The following is a 21,779-nucleotide window of genomic DNA, read 5'->3' on the forward strand; positions in this document are numbered from 1 at the left end:
ATATATATTTATCTCTCTTTTAAGAAAAGAGGTTGACGTGTTGCATAGAAAGTATAATTACTAATATCTATTAGCAATTATTCATGGGTTTTACTTACTATGCTGACATTCCATAGTGGATTAATTCTTAAAGAACTGGACTAACATTACATCTTAATTCCTCACCAATGTCTTATCTCTGATTCTTAGCTCACCACATGTTGGCGTCTCTGAAGGGTGGAGAATGATTGGAAATTTGCCAAACCTGTACCACACAGGACAGACTTCATCATCATCACCTTGTTTCTTACTTCCTGTCTCCTGCTGTGGACGCCTGACTGGAATGCTGGCACTCGACTGGGAAACAAACAGACCCATAAAGGCACATACACACACTTAAACCAAACATTGAGGAAATATATATGTTGACATGATAAGATACACTTATGGATAAACATGCAACACAAGTTAGCTGTGATGTGACTAATGCTTTAGCACAGGCTAGTCGTTTTACATGAATTCATATTTAACATTTATAATTTTAGTCCATCTGTTTTTGAACATGGCAAAGAAGATGCCACTCTCAAAATAGACCCGGACATGGTAAGATTTATGCAATATTGGAAGTGTTTTCTTTCTCAACATAGGAGACTTCAAATAATAAGGAACCAGGTGCTTGATTTGGCAAAGGCCCTTCTGAACAATGAATATTTCCATTAAAATGTTGACTTAAGAGTCACTAATCCACATTATCACTTTTCTAATCAGCACTTCCTGCTGGCAGCGAATACTCTATTCAGCTGTCAACGAGCTTAACACAATTCAGTTTTACAGCAACTACTGAAGACGGTATACTTGGCTGTAATGCAGTCCCATTTGAACATGATTTAACTATTCAACTTTCGAATGGAAACTGTACTTTTTTACCGAAGACAGATATCTCCCCCTTTCGCAAATCTCAGAATAACCCATTCGCCATAGGCATGCGAAATTACCAATCTAAAATAGACATATTACTCAAATCTAAAATGATTTTAAAAAACCCTCTCTATTCCGATGAAGCTTCAGCAGACTCATTTACCATCAGAGAGGAAGAAGAAACCACCTCAACACAATAGTTGGCCTTCTTTCTGAAGGAAATAGGAATAGCTTCATCATCCAACTAAGCGAACACTTCCTGTCTGAGGACATTACGAGCAGTGACTCCATAGAGCTATTGCATGAAGAAAGGACACTTCCTGGTGCATTAGGGTCAAAATGAACAGCTACAGATGAAGGAGAGTGGGCACTTCCTGCCTCCGATGGTCAATAAGCGAGACTCCAAAGATCCATTTAAAGTGGAGAAACACTTCCTGGCGTCAGAGGTGACTTTCTATGACTCCATAGCTCACTAGAAGAGGACACTTCCTGACTTCAGCTGCTGAGCTAGTTTCATTGATCCAATACACAAATAACTGAAACTTCCTGGCAGGGCCGTATCCAGGATTTCCTAAATACCAAGGTCCAAAGATGCTAGGGGGGATCGGGGGTATACCCCACGAGATTTTGGGGATTTTCATAATCTAGTTAGGTGCTTTTTAAGTCCTGTGGGGGGTCACACATTGGATAATATATTGATTTCAAACCATGTCAGTGGATGCAGCATAAATTATTTTTGAAAGTGTAATACATAAGAGTCAGTTGATTGTTACTATTTATGATCTGGACATGCAGAAGAGGCTAAAATGATCACAAAACTTTGTCAACATTCATTTTCCATGTCTCTCTCCTTTCCATAACCTGCAGCCTCTCTTCCATCTTCTTTAGTCTCTCTGTCTTCTTCCTGTTCATTACTGTCCTCTACTCTTTCTCTTTGTTCAATCTCTCCCTCGTTGTTCACTTTTTGCTCCTCCTCACTTGTCGCTCCTGCCAGTGAATTAAAAGCAATTCAGCAATTTAGTTCATTTCACTTGTTTGTATTTATTTATTTATTTTATATTCTCAAAAGAAAACAAAGATGTAAGCAAATGGTGTTTTATACAATTGTATGTTATTATGACATCATAACTGCAATCGATGTATGTTGTTTTAAAATCATGGCTATTGGAAATGAAGACTATTGTTATAGATAGATAGATAGATAGATAGATAGATAGATAGATAGATAGATAGATAGATAGATGAATGGATAGATAGATAGATGGGGTTATTAAGCCTACATTATTTTTGTGTGACTGTACCTGCAGTTCCTCCCTTCCTTACTTCCATCCCTTTCTTTCTCTCTCTCTCTCTCTCTCTCTCTCTCTCTCTCTCTCTCTCTCTGTCGTGTCTCTTCCTTACCAAAGCTGAGCTTCAACTGACGTAGTCTTTTCATTATATCTGAGTCAGTGTAAAAAGAAAACAATACAATGTTATATCTTCAATGTTTTACTAAAATTGAAATGAAAGAAAAGCATTACAACGTTTGTTAAAATGTAATCATTCTGACATTGGATGAATGTAATTAAGTGTAGCTCTAGCTAGTTTATTCACGCAATTTAAAGCAAAGTATAGCCTATAGCTAGTGATGTTATGTATTGCGCCGAGGCTTCGGAGTGTGTCTCGAGTAATCCCTGAAGCATTTTGTGAAGCATGTATGGAGGCTTGTATCGTTTTGAGCCAGTGACGTCATCGATGACAAACGAAGCCTCGCTGCCTGTCGATACCACGTGACTGCTTCAGAAAGTGATTCCGATCGGTTGAACCCATGGTTGAACCGTTGAACCACAACGCTCATAATACCCATGGATGTATAATAATAACCATGGAATGGAATTAAAAGAGCTCAGACCCTCACTTATATACAGGACTGTCTCAGAAAATTAGAATATTGTGATAAAGTTCTTTATTTTCTGTAATGCAATTAAAAAAACAAAAATGTCATACATTCTGGATTCATTACAAATCAACTGAAATATTGCAAGCCTTTTATTATTTTAATATTGCTGATTATGGCATACAGCTTAAGAAAACTCAAAAATCCTATCTCAAAAAATTAGAATAGTTCCTCAGACCAAGTAAAAAAAAAAGATTTATAACAGCAAAACACAATCAAACATTTGAAAATGTCCATTAATGCACTCAGTACTTGGTTGGGAATCCTTTTGCACGGATGCATCAATGCGGCGTGGCATGGAGGCAATCAGCCTGTGGCATTGCTGAGGTGTTATGGATGCCCAGTATGCTTCAATAGCGGCCTTTAGCTCATTAGCATTGTTGGGTCTGGTGTCTTTCAGCTTCTTCTTCACAATACCCCACATATTCTCTATGGGGTTCAGGTCAGGAGAATTTGCAGGCCAATCGAGGACAGTAATGCCATGGTCAGTACACCAGTTACTGGTGGTTTTGGCACTGTGGGCAGGTGCCAGATCATGCTGGAAAATGAATTCCTCATCTCCATAGAGCTTTTCAGCAGACGGAAGCATGTAGTGCTCTAAAATCTCTTGGTACACAGCTGCATTTACTCTGGGCTTGATGAAACACAGTGGACCAACACCAGCAGCTGACATGGCTCCCCAAACCATCGCTGACTGTGGGAACTTCACACTGGATTTCAAGCAACTTGGATTTTGCTCCTCTCCAGCCTTTCTCCAGACTCTGGCGCCTTGACTTCCAAATGAAATACAAAACTTGCTTTCATCTGAAAAGAGGACTTTGGACCACTGTGCAACTGTCCAGTGCTTCTTTTCCTTAGCCCAAGTCAGACGCCTCTTCCGTTGTCTTGAGTTCAGAAGTGGCTTGACCATGGGAATACGGCTATTGTAGCCCATTTCCCGGACACGTCTGTGAACAGTGACTTTTGATACCTGGACTCCAGCTTCAGTCCACTGTCTTTGAAGCTCCCCCAAATTCTGGAAGCGACTCTTCTTCACAATGCTGTTAAGGCTGCGGTCATCTCTCTTGGTTGTGCAGCGTTTCCTGCCACATTTCCCCCTTCCAACAGACTTTTTGTGGATGTGCTTTGAAACTGCACTCTGTGAACAGCTTGCTCTTTGAGAAATTTCTTTTTGTGTCTTACCCTCCTGATGGAGGGTGTCAATGACGGTCCTCTGGACAGCAGTCAGATCAGCAGTCTTCCCCATACTTGTGATTTAGTTTACTGAACCAAGCTGAGTGTTTTTCAAGGCTCAGGAAACCCTTGCAGGTGTTTCGAGTTAATTAGACGATTCAAGTGATTCGTTGAACACCCTACTAGTATACTTTTTCATGATATTCTAATATTTAGAGATAGGATATTTGAGTTTTCTTAAGCTGTATGCCATAATCAGCAATATTAAAATAATAAAAGGCTTGCAATATTTCAGTTGATTTGTAATGAATCCAGAATGTATGACATTTTTGTTTTTTTAATTGCATTACAGAAAATAAAGAACTTTATCACAATATTCTAATTTTCTGAGACAGTCCTGTAGAGGTCGGAACATGTCATAAGTATAGGCTAAATAGATACAAGCATAAATAAATGTAGGAATAAAAACATGAATAAATACAGGAATATATATTGTGGAGTGTTTTCAGGGAAATTCAGTGTGAGTGCTGTGGCTCAGCTAGAAAGCAGTTGACTCATGACCGCAGGGTCCCTGGTTCAATGACTGAACAATAAGTATTTTTTGTTGTTTATAGAAGCTACAGCTAAATGAGATAATGTAGTTAATAAATGTATTCTTTGATATGGTTTTAGCCTTTCTCAGACTACAACATGGTTAAGTTTATGAATATTATTAAGGAATACAAATCCCTCTTTGCAATGTTTACCAGCCTCCTTAGGCTTTTCAATCACAATCAATAAATTGGAATAAAAACAATATTGTTAAAGTGAAAATATGATTTAATGTTCGTTGTTTAGAGTTATTCTAAGGCTTTACTCATTGGGAACTCGGTATGAGATACAGCACACTGTTGAGAAGTCCAATCTGCCTGTATTACACACTTTGACCAACAGGGGGGTTTGTGTTCAAATGAAGCCATGATGAAGCCTCATGAGATGAACCCTTTTGCGAACCAATTGGCTGGAAAGCTTCAAAGCTTCATAAGGCTTCATCTCGCCATCACTACCTATAGCTGCAATATAAGTTAGTGTGCATGTTGTTGGACGTCCACTGGCTAACGTAGATCGTTCACACAGGATCTGCTGGTCATATGATGTCCTGATGAACAGAAACAAAGCAGCCTGCTGGACTCAGATCTCTAGATACCTCATCACTCCTCCGCTGCTCCGATACAAGTCCTGCTGGGCCCTTCTCATTTCATCAAATCCCCCTCCTCGACTCCTCGACTCCTCCGGTAGTGACCCGGAAAGGAATATCAGCGCGCCATGTTGAAGGACATCTCATTTCTCTAAATGCACTTCGAGGACCGAGGATCGAGCGTCGAGGAGGCTCTCTGGAGGAGCTATAACCGAGGATACACTGATGGGTCCTCCACGGTCCTCCACGGCTCCTTCGTGGATGCATTTCCGGGAACAGGGATGTTTCAAAGAGTTGTGACGCAAGCCGGACTTATCTCAGCCAATGACAGCTCTGCATGCATCCCCTGGATATTATTTAATTAACTGCTCTCATCGCGACGCGATGTTTACAGTGAGAACAGCTGTGAGGTCCGTGCAGAAAGCAGAGCAGTGTGTATAATATATATCACTCAGTATAACAGGCCTACTCTCTTTATTTGCTTTAGTTTAGTAGATATCTACAAACAAAGAGTCGATATTTTTCTAAAACCATTTAGTGCTGGCTGTAGCCTGATTATGCTTTAAGAGCTGTAGGTGCGTGTGTGTGTGTGTGTGTGTGTGTGTGTGTGTGTGTGTGTGTGTGTGTGTGTGTGTGTGTGTGTGTGTGTGTGTGTGTGTGTGTGTTGTACAGTGCGTAGATGCAGCGGACAGACAGGTCTCAGTTGGTTTGGTGTCCTCTGCTTACTTTTAATACTTGTAAATACAACTTTTGGCCCGTAATTTATTTTCCTCATTGTAGCGACCAGAGAGAGGGGGGGGGATATATCCAGTCTCTGATAGTGTTACGTTATTATGAGAGTGCTCTGTTTGATTCTGAAATTGTATATATATTTATATAAATATATACATATATGTGTGTGTGTGTCCGCATCTGTAGCCTGTCTCACTGTGAATGAATCAAAGTAAATATATAAGTGGTCATGGACACATCTGTCCATCAGACAGAGGGCTGCTGTGCCTACTGTCATCATTAATGGACGTCTCTTTAAAATGACCGCTCAGAGGAGAGGAGTTCTCATTTCTCTAACCGCCTGCTGCTTCCCCTCCTCTCTCCTCGGTTCCCCTCCTCAGCTCCTCCGCTCGCATCTTCTGTGGGCGGGACTAAGTCTCGAGGATAGAGTCGAGTTAGAGAAATGAGAAAGGGCCCGGCTGTGGTGCTTTGTTGATAAATGTCGTCTTCTTCTGTTTGCTTTAATCGAGGCTACGTAGTTATGCAGCGCCCCCATCGTCAGTAAATGGAAGTACTACAAAGAACCCCGTTTAGTGCAGTTTCACAAGTTTTGTATACACAGCCAGCTCGAAAAAGATTACCGAGGTCCGGACCTCGATGACCTCAATGGTGGATACGGCCATGCTTCCTGGATACAAAGCATAGATTCATAAATACAACTGGATGCTGCGTTGGAGGCAGGGCACGTTTAATTCCCATGAAAGTTTCTCAGTGACGCATCAAACCAAAATGGCCTCACTGTTGAGTACAAAATACCTGTGTCTGGGTCCATAAAACATGCACAATTGCTTTTTGCTTATGCACTGCTCTCTTCAGCAGAGGGCGATCTTGGCTCAGTTAAATTAATGTAAGACAATGGTAGAAAATGTCTTTCTGTGGGACTAATGACATAACAAACTGACACTCAGAGGTGGGAAGTAATGGAGTACAAATACTTTGTTACTGTACTTAAGTAAATGTTCTGGTATCAGTACTTTACTCCACTACTTATTTTTCTGATGACTTTTTACTTTTACTTCTTTAACACAAATACCTGTACTTTTTACTTCTTACATTTTCCAAACAGGCTGGTTACTTTAGTTTTAATCTGCGTTTGGTGGCGTGATCATTATTATTTAGAGTTATTGCGTGCCTATTGATTTTAACACGATCCGTGGATCCATCATTTCCTGGTCTTCTCTAAAGAAGAGGACCAATGAAAACGTTGTCATGTTGCCGTTGTTCAGCATGGAAACATTCATTAGCTAACGATGACAATATTGTTCTATTAATATAAAGGGAGGTCAGGTACTCTTTAAAACAGCTGCTAGTTATGGGTACTTTTTACTGAAGTACATTTAGAAGCCCATACTTCTTTACTTTTACTTGAGTAAAGAAGTTTAGTCAGTACTTCACTTTTACCAGCGTATTTTTAAACATGAGTAGTCTATCTGTACTTCTACTTGAGTAAAGGATGTGTGTACTTTTGTCATCCCTGCTGACACTGAAGTTGAAGGACTGCCGTTTGGCCAAAATACAGACCAACAGCAATCATTCAGGGGATTATTTCGAAATTGAATATACTCACATGTCCAAATCTGTAGCACAGATAGGGTCAAGGTAAAACATTCTCAAAATTACACAAAGCAACAGTGACTACCAACTGACTGGGGATTTGGGCTGCTTTATGCATGGTTTGTATTATTCTTTTTTTCCATTTCATTTCATTTCAAACCTTTATTTAGACAGATTGGTCCCTTGAGATCATCGATCTCATTTACAAGGGAGACCTGCATCATTTAGTTCCACATGAAACATAAAAACAACATACAAACAACAGAGGATATCATATTTACATATTCAACATTTACAAATACCAGAGTGTCAGAAAGCATTTCATTTAGACATGCCTTAAATACATTCAGAGAAATAAAAATGCTCAATTTCAATTTTGCCTGTAGACTGTTCCAAGCAAGTGGAGCTGCGCACATAAAAGCTGTCTTACCTAAGACAGTCCTTACTCTTGGCACATCTAACAAGACTATATCCTGTGATCGCAGACAATAGCTGCTTGCAACTTTCTGCTTTATCAATGAACAGATATAATACGGGAGTTTGCCCAACATAGCTTTATAGATAAAAGTGTACCAGTGACTGAGCCTCCGTACAGTGAGTGATGGTAAACCTGCCTTGGTATACAATGTACAGTGATGAGTAAGTGCTTTACAGTTTGTGACAAATCTCAGAGCACTATGATACGCAGCATCTAGTTTGCTCAGGTAGTTGGCAGGTGCATTCATATACAGCAGATCACCATAGTCCAGCACAGGTAAAAAGGTCACAGTGACTAGCCTTTTCCTGGCCTCAAGTGAGAAACAGGACTTATTCCTGAAAAAGAAACCTAGCCTAACCCTCAGTTTTTTAAGCAGGTTATTGACATGAAGTTTAAAAGAGAGACAGTCATCAAGCAAGATACCAAGGTATTTGTAACAGGCAACAACTTCAAGTTTTGTTCCTTGCGTTGATACAATATCTAAAACAGGCTCTGGTGTATTTTTAGCTTTTGAAAAGAGCATTATCTTGGTTTTATCCACATTTAAAAGAAGCTGTAGTTCAGAGAGCTGAGTCTGAATAATGTAAGTAACTGTAATGTTCCCATAAGTGAGAACACAAAAAGTGTGCCTATACCGTGTGAATTGGACAATTTAGAAATTACTGAAGAATTGTACAAAAAGCTATAATAAACAATTACACTATTACTTTGTTTGCTGCATGTTTCGGAACATTACATTTGTTTGTGAATTTCCAATAGAAAACAAGTAGAGTTTCAGGAAGGTGCCTATCATTTATTTTCTCACAGCATACATCTGTTTCCCTTCCAGGAATTTGAATGATTCAATGTTGAATACACTTCAGTGGAAATGAAGGGTCTTTAGATTACACTCTACAAAAACACGTTGTAAAGATAGGAGTAAAAAAAAGGAAGCAAGAAGGAGTAGATGAAACACTGGACGATAGGACAAAATGATGTGAAGGATGGATAAAGACTATGAAAAGAGAGAAGAGTAAGAGGAAACAGAAAGCGATCTGATGTAAGGAAAAGGGGGGGTTATATGAGAGGAAAGGAGGAAAGAAAAACACCACATAAGTACAAGTGAGGGAAGAACAACGTTTTGAGGGGTAAGGAAGACAGAGAAAGGGAAGATGGAATATAAGACATTGAGAACAGGATGAAGGAAATACAAAGGAACATATGAGGAGAGAAAATCAATGAAAAAGGTGACATGGAAAGGACACAAAACTGAAAGGAGGGGAGAGCGATGGGGTTAGGGTTAAGAAGATGAAAGCGAACAATAAACAGAAAAGATCAGAGAACAGACTAAAGATGAGGGCAGGAGAAAAAAGGAGATGATAAAAGAAAGTAGAGAAATAAGGAGAAGTTGAACATGAGAAGTTGAAGTACAGCAAAGAGGTTAATAGAATATGAAATAACACAGAGGATGAGAGAAAGCATCATTGAATAAAGGAAGGTAGAAGAAGAAAAGAGATGGAAGACGAAGATGCTGCTTTTGATAACAGCTCTTGGATGAGTTTGATTTTCTTCTTCTTCACATCTTTTTTCTGACATGCTGCATACCTCAGTTTTCCAGGTCCTCTGAAGTAAATGTACACACACACACACACACACACACACACACACACACACACACACACACACACACACACACACACACACACACACACACACACACACACACACACACACACACACACACACACACACACACACACACACACACACACACACACACACACACACACACACACACACACACAGACTGGTAGCTATCTCACCCAGCAGCTGTTGATGTAGCTGCCAGCTCTGCTCTGCGGCTCCTCAGCTGAAGGAGGTTCTTGGCTGCAGACATAAAGCAGCAAGAATTCATGAGACCACAAAAAAAAGTTTCTCCAAGAATTATTTACTCGTCTGGAATGCGGAGAGGAGAGTCTGATTTAGATTTAGAGTAGGACCGCTACGGTAGGCTCTGTGGAGCTGCAGCTGAAACGCACTGTTGGGATGTTTGTTTAGGAATGTGATCTGTATTCGATGACAAGTAGGCCTACGGGACACTTTCTTTTTTATTTGCTCTTCGTTGCTTCAAATCAACACAAGCAATTGAGACCATAAACTCATTTGGAATCAGTTTATTGGGGTGGTAAGTCACATAGGAAAGAGGGTAATCATTTTTTACTTCAATAAAATTGGACTTCTTGTGATCAGTGGAGTCTCCCCCTAGTGGCCATTATAAGGAATGCAGTTTTAAAACGCCACTTTCACATTGGCTTCCCTTTTTAGACCCGAAATAACCGCTTCCAAACAACCATAGAAATATTTGTTATATTCCACACGTTCTACTTGTAAAAATGTGGTGACTATGTTACCCACAATGCATGGTGCCAGTCCAAAGTTTGGTCAGATATTTGGGCGTGTTTTGCCAATATGGTTTTTAAAGCCTTGAGCCTCAAGAAGAGAAGGGTAATGAGTCACAGAGGTCTGTAAACTCACCTCTTTCTAAAATCCCATCCCAAATTGAAGGGTTTAACATTTGCAGTCTCAAGACCAAACTGACTATAATATAACTCAAATAAAGTGTTTTACAAGTTCAATTTGTTTTTGCAGAAATACTTTATTTGTTCTTACCTATCCAATCCTACCCCAACAGATACCACTGTTCAAGAGGTTTCCGTTGATAGCATAGTACCAGTTATCCCTTTAATAACCTTTTAATATTGACTTGATAAGCCTGATCAAATCAGAAGATATGCCTTACAAACTCAAGACACACACAGTTAGAGATACGGACAAAATAACCAAATTATGTTTATTTGATTTGACTTTAAATTGTTTCTTTATTTCTTTTACATAATAAAGTGGTTATCTTTATTTATTAAAAGTCTAATCCACTCGATCAGATGTTATATTACAGTTTGTCTATTTTAAATTGCGTCCTTGTGTTTTTTAACTTGGGTTTTGATGAAGACTTAGAAGATAAAGATATATTTTAATTGTAAAGATGTCAAGAGGGTTCAACGTTTTCAAATAAGGTAAAAAAAAAGACTTTTCAGTTATTTCCAACTATCAAAATTCGAAATAACTGTCCACAGCCTTATTTGTACTTACTGACTAAACTACAGTGAAATACCTTAGAGAAAACACTTGATGAAATAGCTTCCAAAAAAAAAATGGTGTCTCTACAGCATTTGCTCTCTAATAAGAACATAAACTTACACACACATATTCACACAAACTAACTGCAAGCTGTCAACATTACTGCGCCAAGTACAATATAACTTAGCAACACTGACATCTAGTGGGAGGAGACAGTGAGTGCATCAGGCTATTCATTCGGGGTTTTACTGGCAGCTCCTGACCTTCATCCTGATAAGCAGTTAAATGAACAGGAGCGTTTTGATGCCAAACAACGTCAGTGTGATAAAGATCTGAATACAGATTGAATTATGATTATATAGTTAGATCTCCATGTTAATCATGTTTGTGATTAACCCATAGGGATCATGATGGCTCATCTATTCTCCAAACTTCATCCAACAATAGGCTATAGACTAGGTTATCATCATATGTTTTAATAATGAATGATACATGATAAATGAAGAGTCTACCTGAGGACATCGGATGCCCTTCCAGGAAGTCCCCTCTGGCTGCATGACTGGCTGCAGAGTCTCCTTTAAAGTTTTGGCAAAGTTGATCCAGGCTGAATTTGGGAGAAAACAAATGAAACTACAACTCCCAGCGTCCCACAGTGACACACAACAACAAACGAGCAGCAGCTGGGAGAGGAGACAGACTGCGTAAAGAGAAGCAAAGAGAGAGAAACTGGCAGAGTTTCTCGTCCATCGATGGGGTTTCTCACGGCAGCAGAGGAGGAGAACTGACGGAGAGAAATCCGCTCAAAATGGCTAAAAACCAAGAAGTGGAGTACATCGCTAAAAAGCTGGATAAAATGGTGCACAAGAAGAACACGGTGAGTGCAAAACAGCTGCTGCATCAGCACAAAACACGCGATCAGGTGGTGATCCCTACATTTAACTGCTGAGAAGGACAATTCTGGAAACACATTGTTAAACTCTGCTCACTGACCTGTGGAGGACTTAAATGTTTGCTGATAATCTCACTCACAACTATGCCGCTGCTTCTGTTTTTGGTGATAAATCACTGCAGCGATTGGTCAAAAAGCTGCCAATTAAATCCACCACACCTTGAGTCAATTGTCTGTATATATATATATATATATGGTGGCATTATTAGATTGCTGAGCTAAAACAGAAAATAATACAACTCGTTATAATATAATTTGTTTGTATACTGAAACATTTTGTTTTTACATTGGGGAAAATCCAATCAGTGGAGCGTAGGATAACTGAACATTTGCCTTGGGACTCTGTTGAGTTGGTTTTATTATAATGGAGAACTGATATAAAGTAATACATACATTGAAAAGAGCATGCAGTATTTGAGTTCAAAGTTCAAAGCAATTTCATCTATTTTAAATTAAATGGAGACTTTTTGGTTGATTAAAAAGATCCCCTCTGCAAACCTTTAAAATGAAGTGTGTTTTGATTTGTTTTTAAAAGAACATTGAATTGTTCAACCTCATTGAAAAATCCACAATATGAATAAACAAATGTTTTTCGTTTCAAAAGTTTAAACAGTGGAAAGAAGATGTCTCATTGTTTGTGCACTGTCCAATGTTTGTATTTCCAAAACCTCGATTAATACCAATGCTGACCAAACCGTCAGTATGTCGGGGTTGAGGATATGTTTCCAAATATCTAGCCGTCACTTCCAATATTATTTTGGCTCTGGTTTGGATACTTCTTCCAATGTTTTCCACAGCTAGCTGCTAACTTTCCATTTGGTGCCAGCTTTTCAGAGCATGTTTGTATTGAATGGCTAACTGTGGCGGCACAGCCATTTAATCTGTGTTAAACCAGAGGATTAAAACGATAGAGCAAAGGAGGTTAAAAGCTACGTAGAGCTGGGAATACTTCAACAGGTGTTTGGGGGCAGAAGGGAAAATGTCTTATTCAATAAAAAAACGCCTCTAATGTGCCCTTTTGGTACATAACACATGATAAAGGGCTGGCAGGCTGCCCTCTGATAGGAGAACACATGGGGCAGTGCCATATACTGTGGGGTTTCCATCATGGTTTTCCCATCTTTTAGTGTTTTATGAGACATTGCAACGGGTACACTTCTTTACCAGCTCTATAGAGGTTGTTGGTGAACAAACTGTGGATTAGGGGGCTACATTTGAGCAGTGGGAACAGGGTTTACAGAAAATTCTCAATGATTACACATTAATGATAATACTTGTTTACCCTATTGTCAGTAGATTTGTGGAAATGTATTGCTTTTTTTCTTTTATCTTTCTCGAAATAGTCTCACAGCAACAGTTTGCACAGATGTTTTGTCTTAAACATCACAGTGGGATTTGGAAGTAGACGCATGAATAATACAACAGCCTCTTCTGCTTAAATGTATTTTCCTCCTCACTGTCTGTCTTTGTCTCTAATAATTATGTTGTTCCTTTTATCCGTGCATGTCTTTTAGTTTCACATCCTGCTTTTTTCCATGCAGTACCCTCTCATTTGGCAAAGAAAGCACAACTATGGACTCCTCCTCCTGGACACTCTCCTGTTCTAAAATGTTAAGCATTTTCAGTATAGCATTATAATAAGGGATTTCAAATAAGATAAAGCTACTGTCTCCCTTTTTCTCCAGACCTAAAGGCTTTGTGTTAATTTCCCCAAATATGAACTTTCTGGTGTCAGGTATGGACCGGTCCTCATTAATTGACAAATTGAAGTCCCTTAAATTAAATCTCCTGACCTGGTCCCATCATTCTCTTGGTAACCTTTGTTTTACACTGAACGACTGTCTCGGGGCGTGTGGGTGACAGCTGTGGGTGTTAGTCTGGGAAGAAGCCATGAATCTTCTCATGCAGTAGAAAAGGCCACCTTGACTCTACTGGATAAATGAATGTCCACTGAAACAGATCTGTCTGTCTTGTTAAACATTTATTGTCAGACACACAGGTGTTCACTCTCTGAAGTGTACATGTGGTGAGTTGACCTCAGACATACAGGGTAAAAATGTGATTTGAATGTTTTCTGTTGTCTACAGGACGGAGCTCTCGACCTGCTGAGGGAACTGAAGAACATCAAGATGTCTCTAGAGACGCTGCAGGTAAATAACTCCACCCCTCTGCCATGTCCCCATCAACATCAAGTGCACCTATAGTCTGACACAGCTGAGACAGGAATAATTATCACTGCACACGTCTGTTAAATTAGGGCATGGACATTCTGCACAATCAAAATTGCAATAGGAAGTGGGGACTTGCGATAAACCAGGGTGTTTAAAACATTTAGGCAGTATGATTTTTAATACCGCCATGAATTCAGACGCTCTGCTTTGACGCTGTATTAATGTGATGATTAAACGGATGGGATTTTCAGCAAGTTGACATAGTTTGTTTGAGCAATCAACTGGTACTACCAATATCTTTAATTCACGCCCACTGGAGAACACAAAATAGAAGGCGTTTTAGACGGGAAAACGTTTATATAACTTTTATTTCCACAATTTTAACCACTGTAGTCCACCAGAGTGGGGATGTCTGTGAACGCGGTGAGGAAACACAGTTCAGAGGAAGAGGTTCAGACTCTGGCCAAAGTTCTCATCAAGTCCTGGAAGAAACTGCTGGGTAAGAGGCGGTGTGTTGCTTGTGTATGTTTTACTTTGTGCGGACAGCATTGACATCGATCAATGCTCTTTGATAGAAAACAATGGGTGCGGCGTACATTTTGTTTTGTGTGTTGTCTTGCAGACGGTGCAGAGGGGAAGCCGGAGGAGAAGGAGAAGAAGAATGAGGACTCTCCTGTGAGGTCATCCTCCACCTCCAAGGGCTCTGACAGCACTGAGAAAAGGTCTGTCGCACACTGATGACATCACTTTTGGTGACATTTACTCTTAAATTGTGTTTCTCTCATTTTCCTACGATACTGTTATGACTGGCTGTGAATATATGAAGAACAGACCATCTATTTCTATTTCTTTTTTTTGTTGAGAAATATAAGATAATTTCCTTCTCCCTACTCCTTTTCGGGTATGGTGTGTTTATAGAGACATGTTTTTTAAATAAGTGTTATACATTAAGTTGTGCATACCATGAATGGAACATACAACATTTAAATAATGAAATGAAATTAGTAGATGTCGCTGTTATAGACAGAAGTGAAAGTACAGCTTTCTATTTCATGTAGGAAGATTTAAAGTGGAACCGACTCCAAATTCCACTTCATTTAATAATGTCTCCTCCTCTGACTCAGCAGTAACACATCGGGGGACTCACCCACCACCCCAACCCCCCCAACTCCCCCAACTCCCCCAACCCCCCCAACTCCCCCAACTCCCCCAACCCCCCCAATCACTCCCACCACACCCACTACATCCACCTCTCCGATCCCCCCCATCCTCCCCGCTCAGGTCAGCTCCTTCCCCCCTCCCCCCGTCACCACGGACAGTGTGAGAAACAAGTGTCGAGAGCTGCTGGTGGCGGCGCTGCAGACCGACGGTGAGAAGACCCTTTACAATATAAGAGTATAGGAAAACACACGGTTGATATTTTAATATCTCAAATTGATGAATGTGTGTTTGTGTTGCAGGTGACTACAAGAACATTGGAGCCAACTGTGGGCATCTCGCAGCACAAATCGAAGAGGATATCCTTTTGTTTCGTCAAGATTTTCAAACTCTACAAAAACACACACTAACATACAAAAAATGATTTTACAACTGAATGAAAGATATTCATTTGAGCGTACTCAGTGTGTTTCACTTTGTAAGATACATTTTAAGCTAATTGACTGATGTGTATAATGTGTGTTTGATCATCACTTGTGAGTCCTTGACTGCTCGTCGTGCCCACATATCTTCCAGGAGTTTAAGACGACAGATTTAAAATATAAAACTCGTCTAAGAAGCAGAATCTCTAACCTCAAGGACCAGAAGAACCCCGACCTGCGGCGTAACGTGCTGTGTGGAAACATCTCGGCTCAACGCATCGCCTCCATGACCACTGAGGTCAGTCATCCTTACCTCTGCAAGGGGCTGTTTTAATTCGTTTTTTAGAGTTAAAGGTCACCTATTCTGCAAAATCCACTTTGACATGTCTTTTATAGATAAACATGTGTCCCCTCTGTATAAAGAGACTCTGAAAGTTTCAGGAAAAAAGACCCCCTCTCTTTTTGTCCTGATCCATTTCTATAAAAACCTGTTTGAAAATGAGCTGATCAGATTTTGGCCACTTTATGATGTCATAACGATTTTTTGGCTTGTGTAACCACTAGCCAATCATCAACCAAGGCAACGAAAACATTTTTTCGATGGAGCAGGTCACAAATATCTCTCAGAGGGGAGTGGCTCCTTATTTTTAATCTAAAGTAGCAGACAGAGATGAAAACAGAGGGGTTTATGGGATGCTACAATGATCTGTTTGGTATTTGGAGTCAAACACTTCAGAGACATGTTTTGTATATACCTCAGAACTATAATATATTGATGAAAAACAGTATGATAGGGGATCTTTAAGGGTAGACTTTAGGTTGAGAAGGGGGTACTCGATTACAACAACTGCAGTACTGCTATGTGTGTGCAGGAGATGGCGAGTGCAGAGCTGAAGCTGATGAGAGAGGCTCTGACTAAAGAGTCCATCAGAGAGCATCAGCTGTCCAAGGTCGGGGGGACGGAGACGGACATGTTCATCTGCGGCAAGTGCCGCGGAAAGAGATGCTCATACACACAGGTAGGAACACACACAACTACACACCAGAGATGGCAAAAGTACACACATTCTTTACTCAAGTAGAAGTACAGATACTCGTGTTTAAAAATACTCTGGTAGAAGTACTGACTAAACTTCTTTACTCAAGTAAAAGTAAAGAAGTATGGGCTTTGAAATGTCCTTCAGTAAAAAGTACCCATAACTAGCAGCTGTTTTAAAGAGTACCTGACCTCCCTTTATATTAATAGAACAATATTGTCATCGTTAGCTAATGAATGTTTCCATGCTGAACAACGGCAACATGACAACGTTCTCATTGGTCCCTCTTCTTTAGAGAAGACCAGGAAATGATGGATACACGGATCGTGTTCAAATCAATAGGCACGCAATGATTCTAAAAAATAATGATCACGCCACCAAACGCAGATTAAATCTAAAGTAACGAGCCTGTTTTGAAAATGTATGAAGTAGAAAGTTCAGGCATTTGTATTAAAGAAGTAAGATTAAAAAGTACTGATACCAGAAAATGTTACTTAAGTACAGTAACAAAGTATTTGTACTCCACTATTTCCCACCTCTGCTACACACACAGTAGGGAATGTTACAGATTACAGATCAACAACACATACGATATTCATTTTATATACATTTTATTACATTTCATTTATATAATTAAATCGATTTCTTGTTTCATCTGAGTGTTCCAGGGTATTCTCTGAATACCTTGAAGGCCCTGACGGTTCGCCACTGGTCGACTGCGATATTAAAGTCTAAAATCAAAAGAAAACATTTAAAACTTCATTCCAAAATAAAAACAGCTTGAACTCAACCTGCAGCAGCGTCCTGTGGAAACTGTCCTGGGGGGTATACTACGAAGCTGGTTCAACCTAACCTGAATATGTTTGAGTTAGCCGGTTGGCCTAATCCAAAACATACGCGCTCTCGCTAAACGGTACTGCGACGCGGCTCATCAAGTGGATCGCTCAAGCCAGCCGTGTCCTATCTAGTTAGGTGCGCGTTCACATGAAAGGGGTGGTATTTGGAGCATTCGACCAATCACAAACATGGAGAAGCGTACTGACAGCGCAGTGTCATACTTCCTGAATGAAAAGTCAACTATATAATTAGACACGTAGGAAAACTTTAAACTTTAAACATCCATGACCTAAACACTGTATCCAGGATAAAAGCCACATAGCTATACCTGCAAGGTGAATACAGCTGGTAAAAGAAAAAGTGTTTGAATGCGTACATTAACAGGTTTATGATATCACTGCCCCGTCTAAGACACGAGTGGATCTGACTTTAATTACATTTGTCTCGAGTGTTTCGTCAACTTAATGTGTTGCTTAAAATAATACTTCTGCATACAGTATGTGACACTGTAAGTGTTGCACGGCCAGATACGGCTCAGCTGACTCAGATAAGGAAATGTATGATACATTATGATGTGATATGCTGTGGACTGTAGGCCTACTTAGCGTTAATCTGATCCGGTTACTTATGTTGTGGCAGATATTTAAGTAAGCTTTCTTAACGCTAATGTTATAATAGTCAGATTGCTCTGAAGATGGGAGGTGATATTCTATTAATGTTCACGTTCACACAGTCGGTGATTTTTGCCGGCCGTCTTTCCAGCAACGGCAGCTTTTCTGTATTTCCTTTCTCCTGTAATATGACTTGATCACTTTAAACTCCGCACACTGAGCTCTGATTGGTCAGCAGGCAGTGCTTTCACTGAGTTGAGCTCTTAGCCTGCAACCTAACCTGCTCCAGGGCAGGTTAGCCGCTCAGCATAAGTTACCATGGAGATCTAGCCTGCTAAAAAGAGAACCAGCTTTGTAGGACTGGAAACCCCGAGCTTTCCCTGAAGTTAGCCGGCTAAGCAAAAATCCTGCTTCGTAGTATACCCCCCTGAATGCAGTGGCTAAGTAATATACACAGAGAGCACATGGGACAAATGTTCTCTGTTAAAAATTGAACGCAAAAGTGTTGGTACAATTTTTAATATACATTTCCTTCTACGAGTGCATTGTGAATAAGGGCCCGTTTTTTGGTAAGCAGGGATACAAAGAAAATGTAAGCAGTGCTCTTGCTTTCAATGTTAAAGTGCATTAATAATATTGTGTCCCAAAATAATCAGGAATGGTGAACTCAAATGCTTCCCGTCATGTTTTGTTTGTTTCAGGTGCAGATCCGCAGTGCTGATGAGCCGATGACCACCTTTGTGTTGTGTAACAGCTGCGGCAACCGATGGAAGGTAGTGACACACAAAATAATGATTTAAGATTTATAAAATAGTGGGTACATTCTTAAAGCTAAAACATACAGCAAATATAATTGAAACCATGTGAGCGAAGCAGCGAATGCTTAGAATAAAGTACACAGGTGCTCTATATAATTTACAAATGTCCACACATGAAATATTTATAAATATGCATCCAACCCCACACAACAAACAAGAACCCATAACAATCTTAAAAAACCTTTTCAAAAGGCTATGGTATAAAAATACAACAATTTACCCAAGTCAATATTTTTAAAAGGAATGTATAATGGTCACTAAAACACTTGTAAAGGATATTTCTGAAATGATTTACAGGAGGAGGCAGGTCAATGTAAGTGCTTTTATTAAATAACAATATTGCAGCTCACCTGTAACTGTAATAAAAGTTCAATTGACCTGAGTGTCAGTATGAATCTCACCACAAGATGGCAGCAGAGACCAGACTCTTCATGTTATCCTCCTCTTCCTCTCCACTCACCTTCATGAGTGCTGCCGCCCTTTACATATTGTATATCCGCTTTATTCTCTCTTTCACCTGTTTCTCTTCTTTTCTCACTTCTTCATATCTTTTTATTTATTTCAATGTTCCTTCTTTCTCCCTTTTCTCAGATTTCTCCTTGTCCTCCCTCCCCCCCATGTTTACATCTCATGCCTCCCCCCTGTCCTTTCCCCCTCCCTCCCTCCCTCTCTTTTTCTTCTCCTTTTCTCTCCACAGTTACTCCCTTCTCTCTCTCCAGTACTTTTTCAGGCCCCTCCCTCATTTAGCTCCTGGCTGTAGGTCAAGGTGAAGCCACACATTGGAGCAGCTTGGATTGTGGGAAGTGTTTCCGTTTCAGCATTTTGAGAATCTGAAACATGTCGGTAGGCTCTGACATTATTATCAGTTTAATAAAGCTATCTTTGATAAACTGATAAATAAACACCTCTCTAACCTCAGGAATCATTCCAAGCAAGCATTGAAGTTGCAAAATACTGAAAACGTTCAGTATTTTTGCAGGAAATTCCGAGAAAATGACACACAGATCTAACTTTGTTAACTTTGTGTTAAGTTTAATGTTGGCACAATATAATATATAATTGCTGTTGCAGGCTTCTTTTTATTTATTATGACTGAGAATTGTTTCTGATATGGATGGATTTTAACTACATAAAACAACCATTTTATTTGAGTTTGAAGCTAACTCTAACCCACGATTCAATTTACCAGAGTTATTTTACTTAATCTACTTTGTTTTTACTCAAATGTTACACATTTAAATGTTTTTTCTGTAAGAATCTTAACCACAATCTTCCTTTCTGTCTTCCAGTTTTGTTGAAGAGGACGTGCGTGTGTGTGTTTGCGTGTGTGTGTGTGTGTGTGTGTGTGTGTGTGTGCGTGCCTGTGTATATTCTATCATGAAGCAAAATGACTAAAAATGAATTGAATTTGGATTCAAAAATATGAATTTCTTTTTTTGTTTTATTTTGTATAATTTATTTTGTATATATATAAAAAGTGAATGCTGTAATATATTTAGATATATTTAAAAACAAATATGAAGGCCCATGTTGTGTATATGGTTTAGTTTGTATTGTACAGTATGCAGCACTTATAAAGAGTTTATTTCTTATTCTAGATGAAGCTTTAAACCAGAATGAAATCACATTTAGGATTTGTGGAAACAGCTTGTTGTGCTGACACAATATGTTGCCCTTAACATTTCTATTAAAGTTGCTCTTTATTTAAGACCACATGGCTGCAGTGTCTTCTTTTATTTCTGGCTTGATTTAGCTTTATTGGTTCCTGCTTGGTTTAAAAAAAGGTAGCCATATATATCTTAAATAGTATTTCGTAGTATTTTAGAGTGCATGTCCTGGTCATATTTTCTACACATTTGTGGATAAGGGATATTTATTTATTATAATTTAACATTGGTTAAATCAATTGGCATAACATATTTAGATCCAGATGAAGATTGTTCCATTATTAATAGATAAAGCATGTATCAATTTTCAAGCATTCATAGTTTGAGTTTTGTTGAGAAATAGAAAATGTGCATTTAACCCATCCTGCTAAGAAGCATACACAGCTTTTATACAGCGCCTAGGGAGCAGAGTGGGGTCATGGTGCCTTGTTCATCGGCACCTCAGTTAGGGGAATTGAACTGGCAATCAGCCAAGTCCCTATTGTATGAACAAATGCCACACAACCATTTTGGGTTATTACTGAAATGACATCCACATTGCTGCCGAAGGGTTTCAGTTTTACTTTGACTCAACAACAACTACATGACTTATAACGCAACAGCCAGAATCCCTGTTACAACTGTAACCCACCAGTGATGTCACAGTGTACTGACACACCCTCGAGTTCACTTCTGCATCACTGGAGCAGGATAAACCACTCAATGTCCAAAAAAATGTAACCTTTAAAGCATCTTAACTTTATCAAAAAATGAATCTCACATAATACTGGTTAAAATTAGGTTCCAAAGTCCACTGATGTTCAGATGTTCTAGATTTTTAAAGCCACATTAGACCACACTATGTTTAACCCTCAAGTTGTCTTTGGGTCAAATCTGACCGATTTACTACTTTCATCAATCATAACTTTTTTGTTTTACATTCGATTGCATTAAGGCTTTATGATATCCTTCACAGTAGACATTTGAACATACCAAATTGTTAATCACCACTTTCATTGAATTTTTG

The 21,779-nt window shown here is 39.4% G+C and overlaps 2 protein-coding genes across 7 annotated transcripts in view; both read left to right on the forward strand.

Moving 5' to 3' along the window:
- The window catches only part of LOC307037339 (ras-related protein Rab-7L1-like), a 584,338-nt gene that overhangs the window by 58,772 nt on the left and 503,787 nt on the right, over positions 1-21,779 (forward strand). The gene's annotated exons all lie outside the window — the stretch shown is intronic.
- On the forward strand, positions 11,650-20,819 carry tcea2 (transcription elongation factor A (SII), 2). Of its 2 annotated transcripts, none has more exons than XM_079678008.1 (10): positions 11,650-11,977; positions 14,140-14,202; positions 14,617-14,722; positions 14,846-14,945; positions 15,348-15,592; positions 15,684-15,740; positions 15,947-16,101; positions 16,676-16,822; positions 18,990-19,061; positions 20,396-20,819. In XM_079678008.1, the coding sequence occupies exons 1-10, from the start codon at positions 11,909-11,911 to the stop codon at positions 20,402-20,404; spliced, it is 1,023 nt and encodes a 340-aa protein (XP_079534134.1). In that variant the 5' UTR covers positions 11,650-11,908; the 3' UTR covers positions 20,405-20,819. The 2 variants fall into 2 exon arrangements, with proteins under 2 accessions (XP_079534134.1, XP_079534135.1); XM_079678009.1 differs by having other exon boundaries at positions 11,652-11,977; positions 15,351-15,592.

This window comes from Notothenia rossii, assembly GCF_949606895.1.
Source record: "Notothenia rossii genome assembly, chromosome: 4".
Classification (NCBI taxonomy): Eukaryota; Metazoa; Chordata; class Actinopteri; order Perciformes; family Nototheniidae; genus Notothenia; species Notothenia rossii.

Coding starts and splice junctions, on each gene's coding strand:
- tcea2 (XM_079678008.1), top strand. CDS start 11,909: ATGGCTAAAAACCAAGAAGTGGAGTACATCGCTAAAAAGCTGGATAAA. Junction 11,978..14,139: donor TGGTGCACAAGAAGAACACG/GTGAGTGCAAAA, acceptor TGTTGTCTACAG/GACGGAGCTCTCGACCTGCT. Junction 14,946..15,347: donor TCTGACAGCACTGAGAAAAG/GTCTGTCGCACA, acceptor CCTCTGACTCAG/CAGTAACACATCGGGGGACT.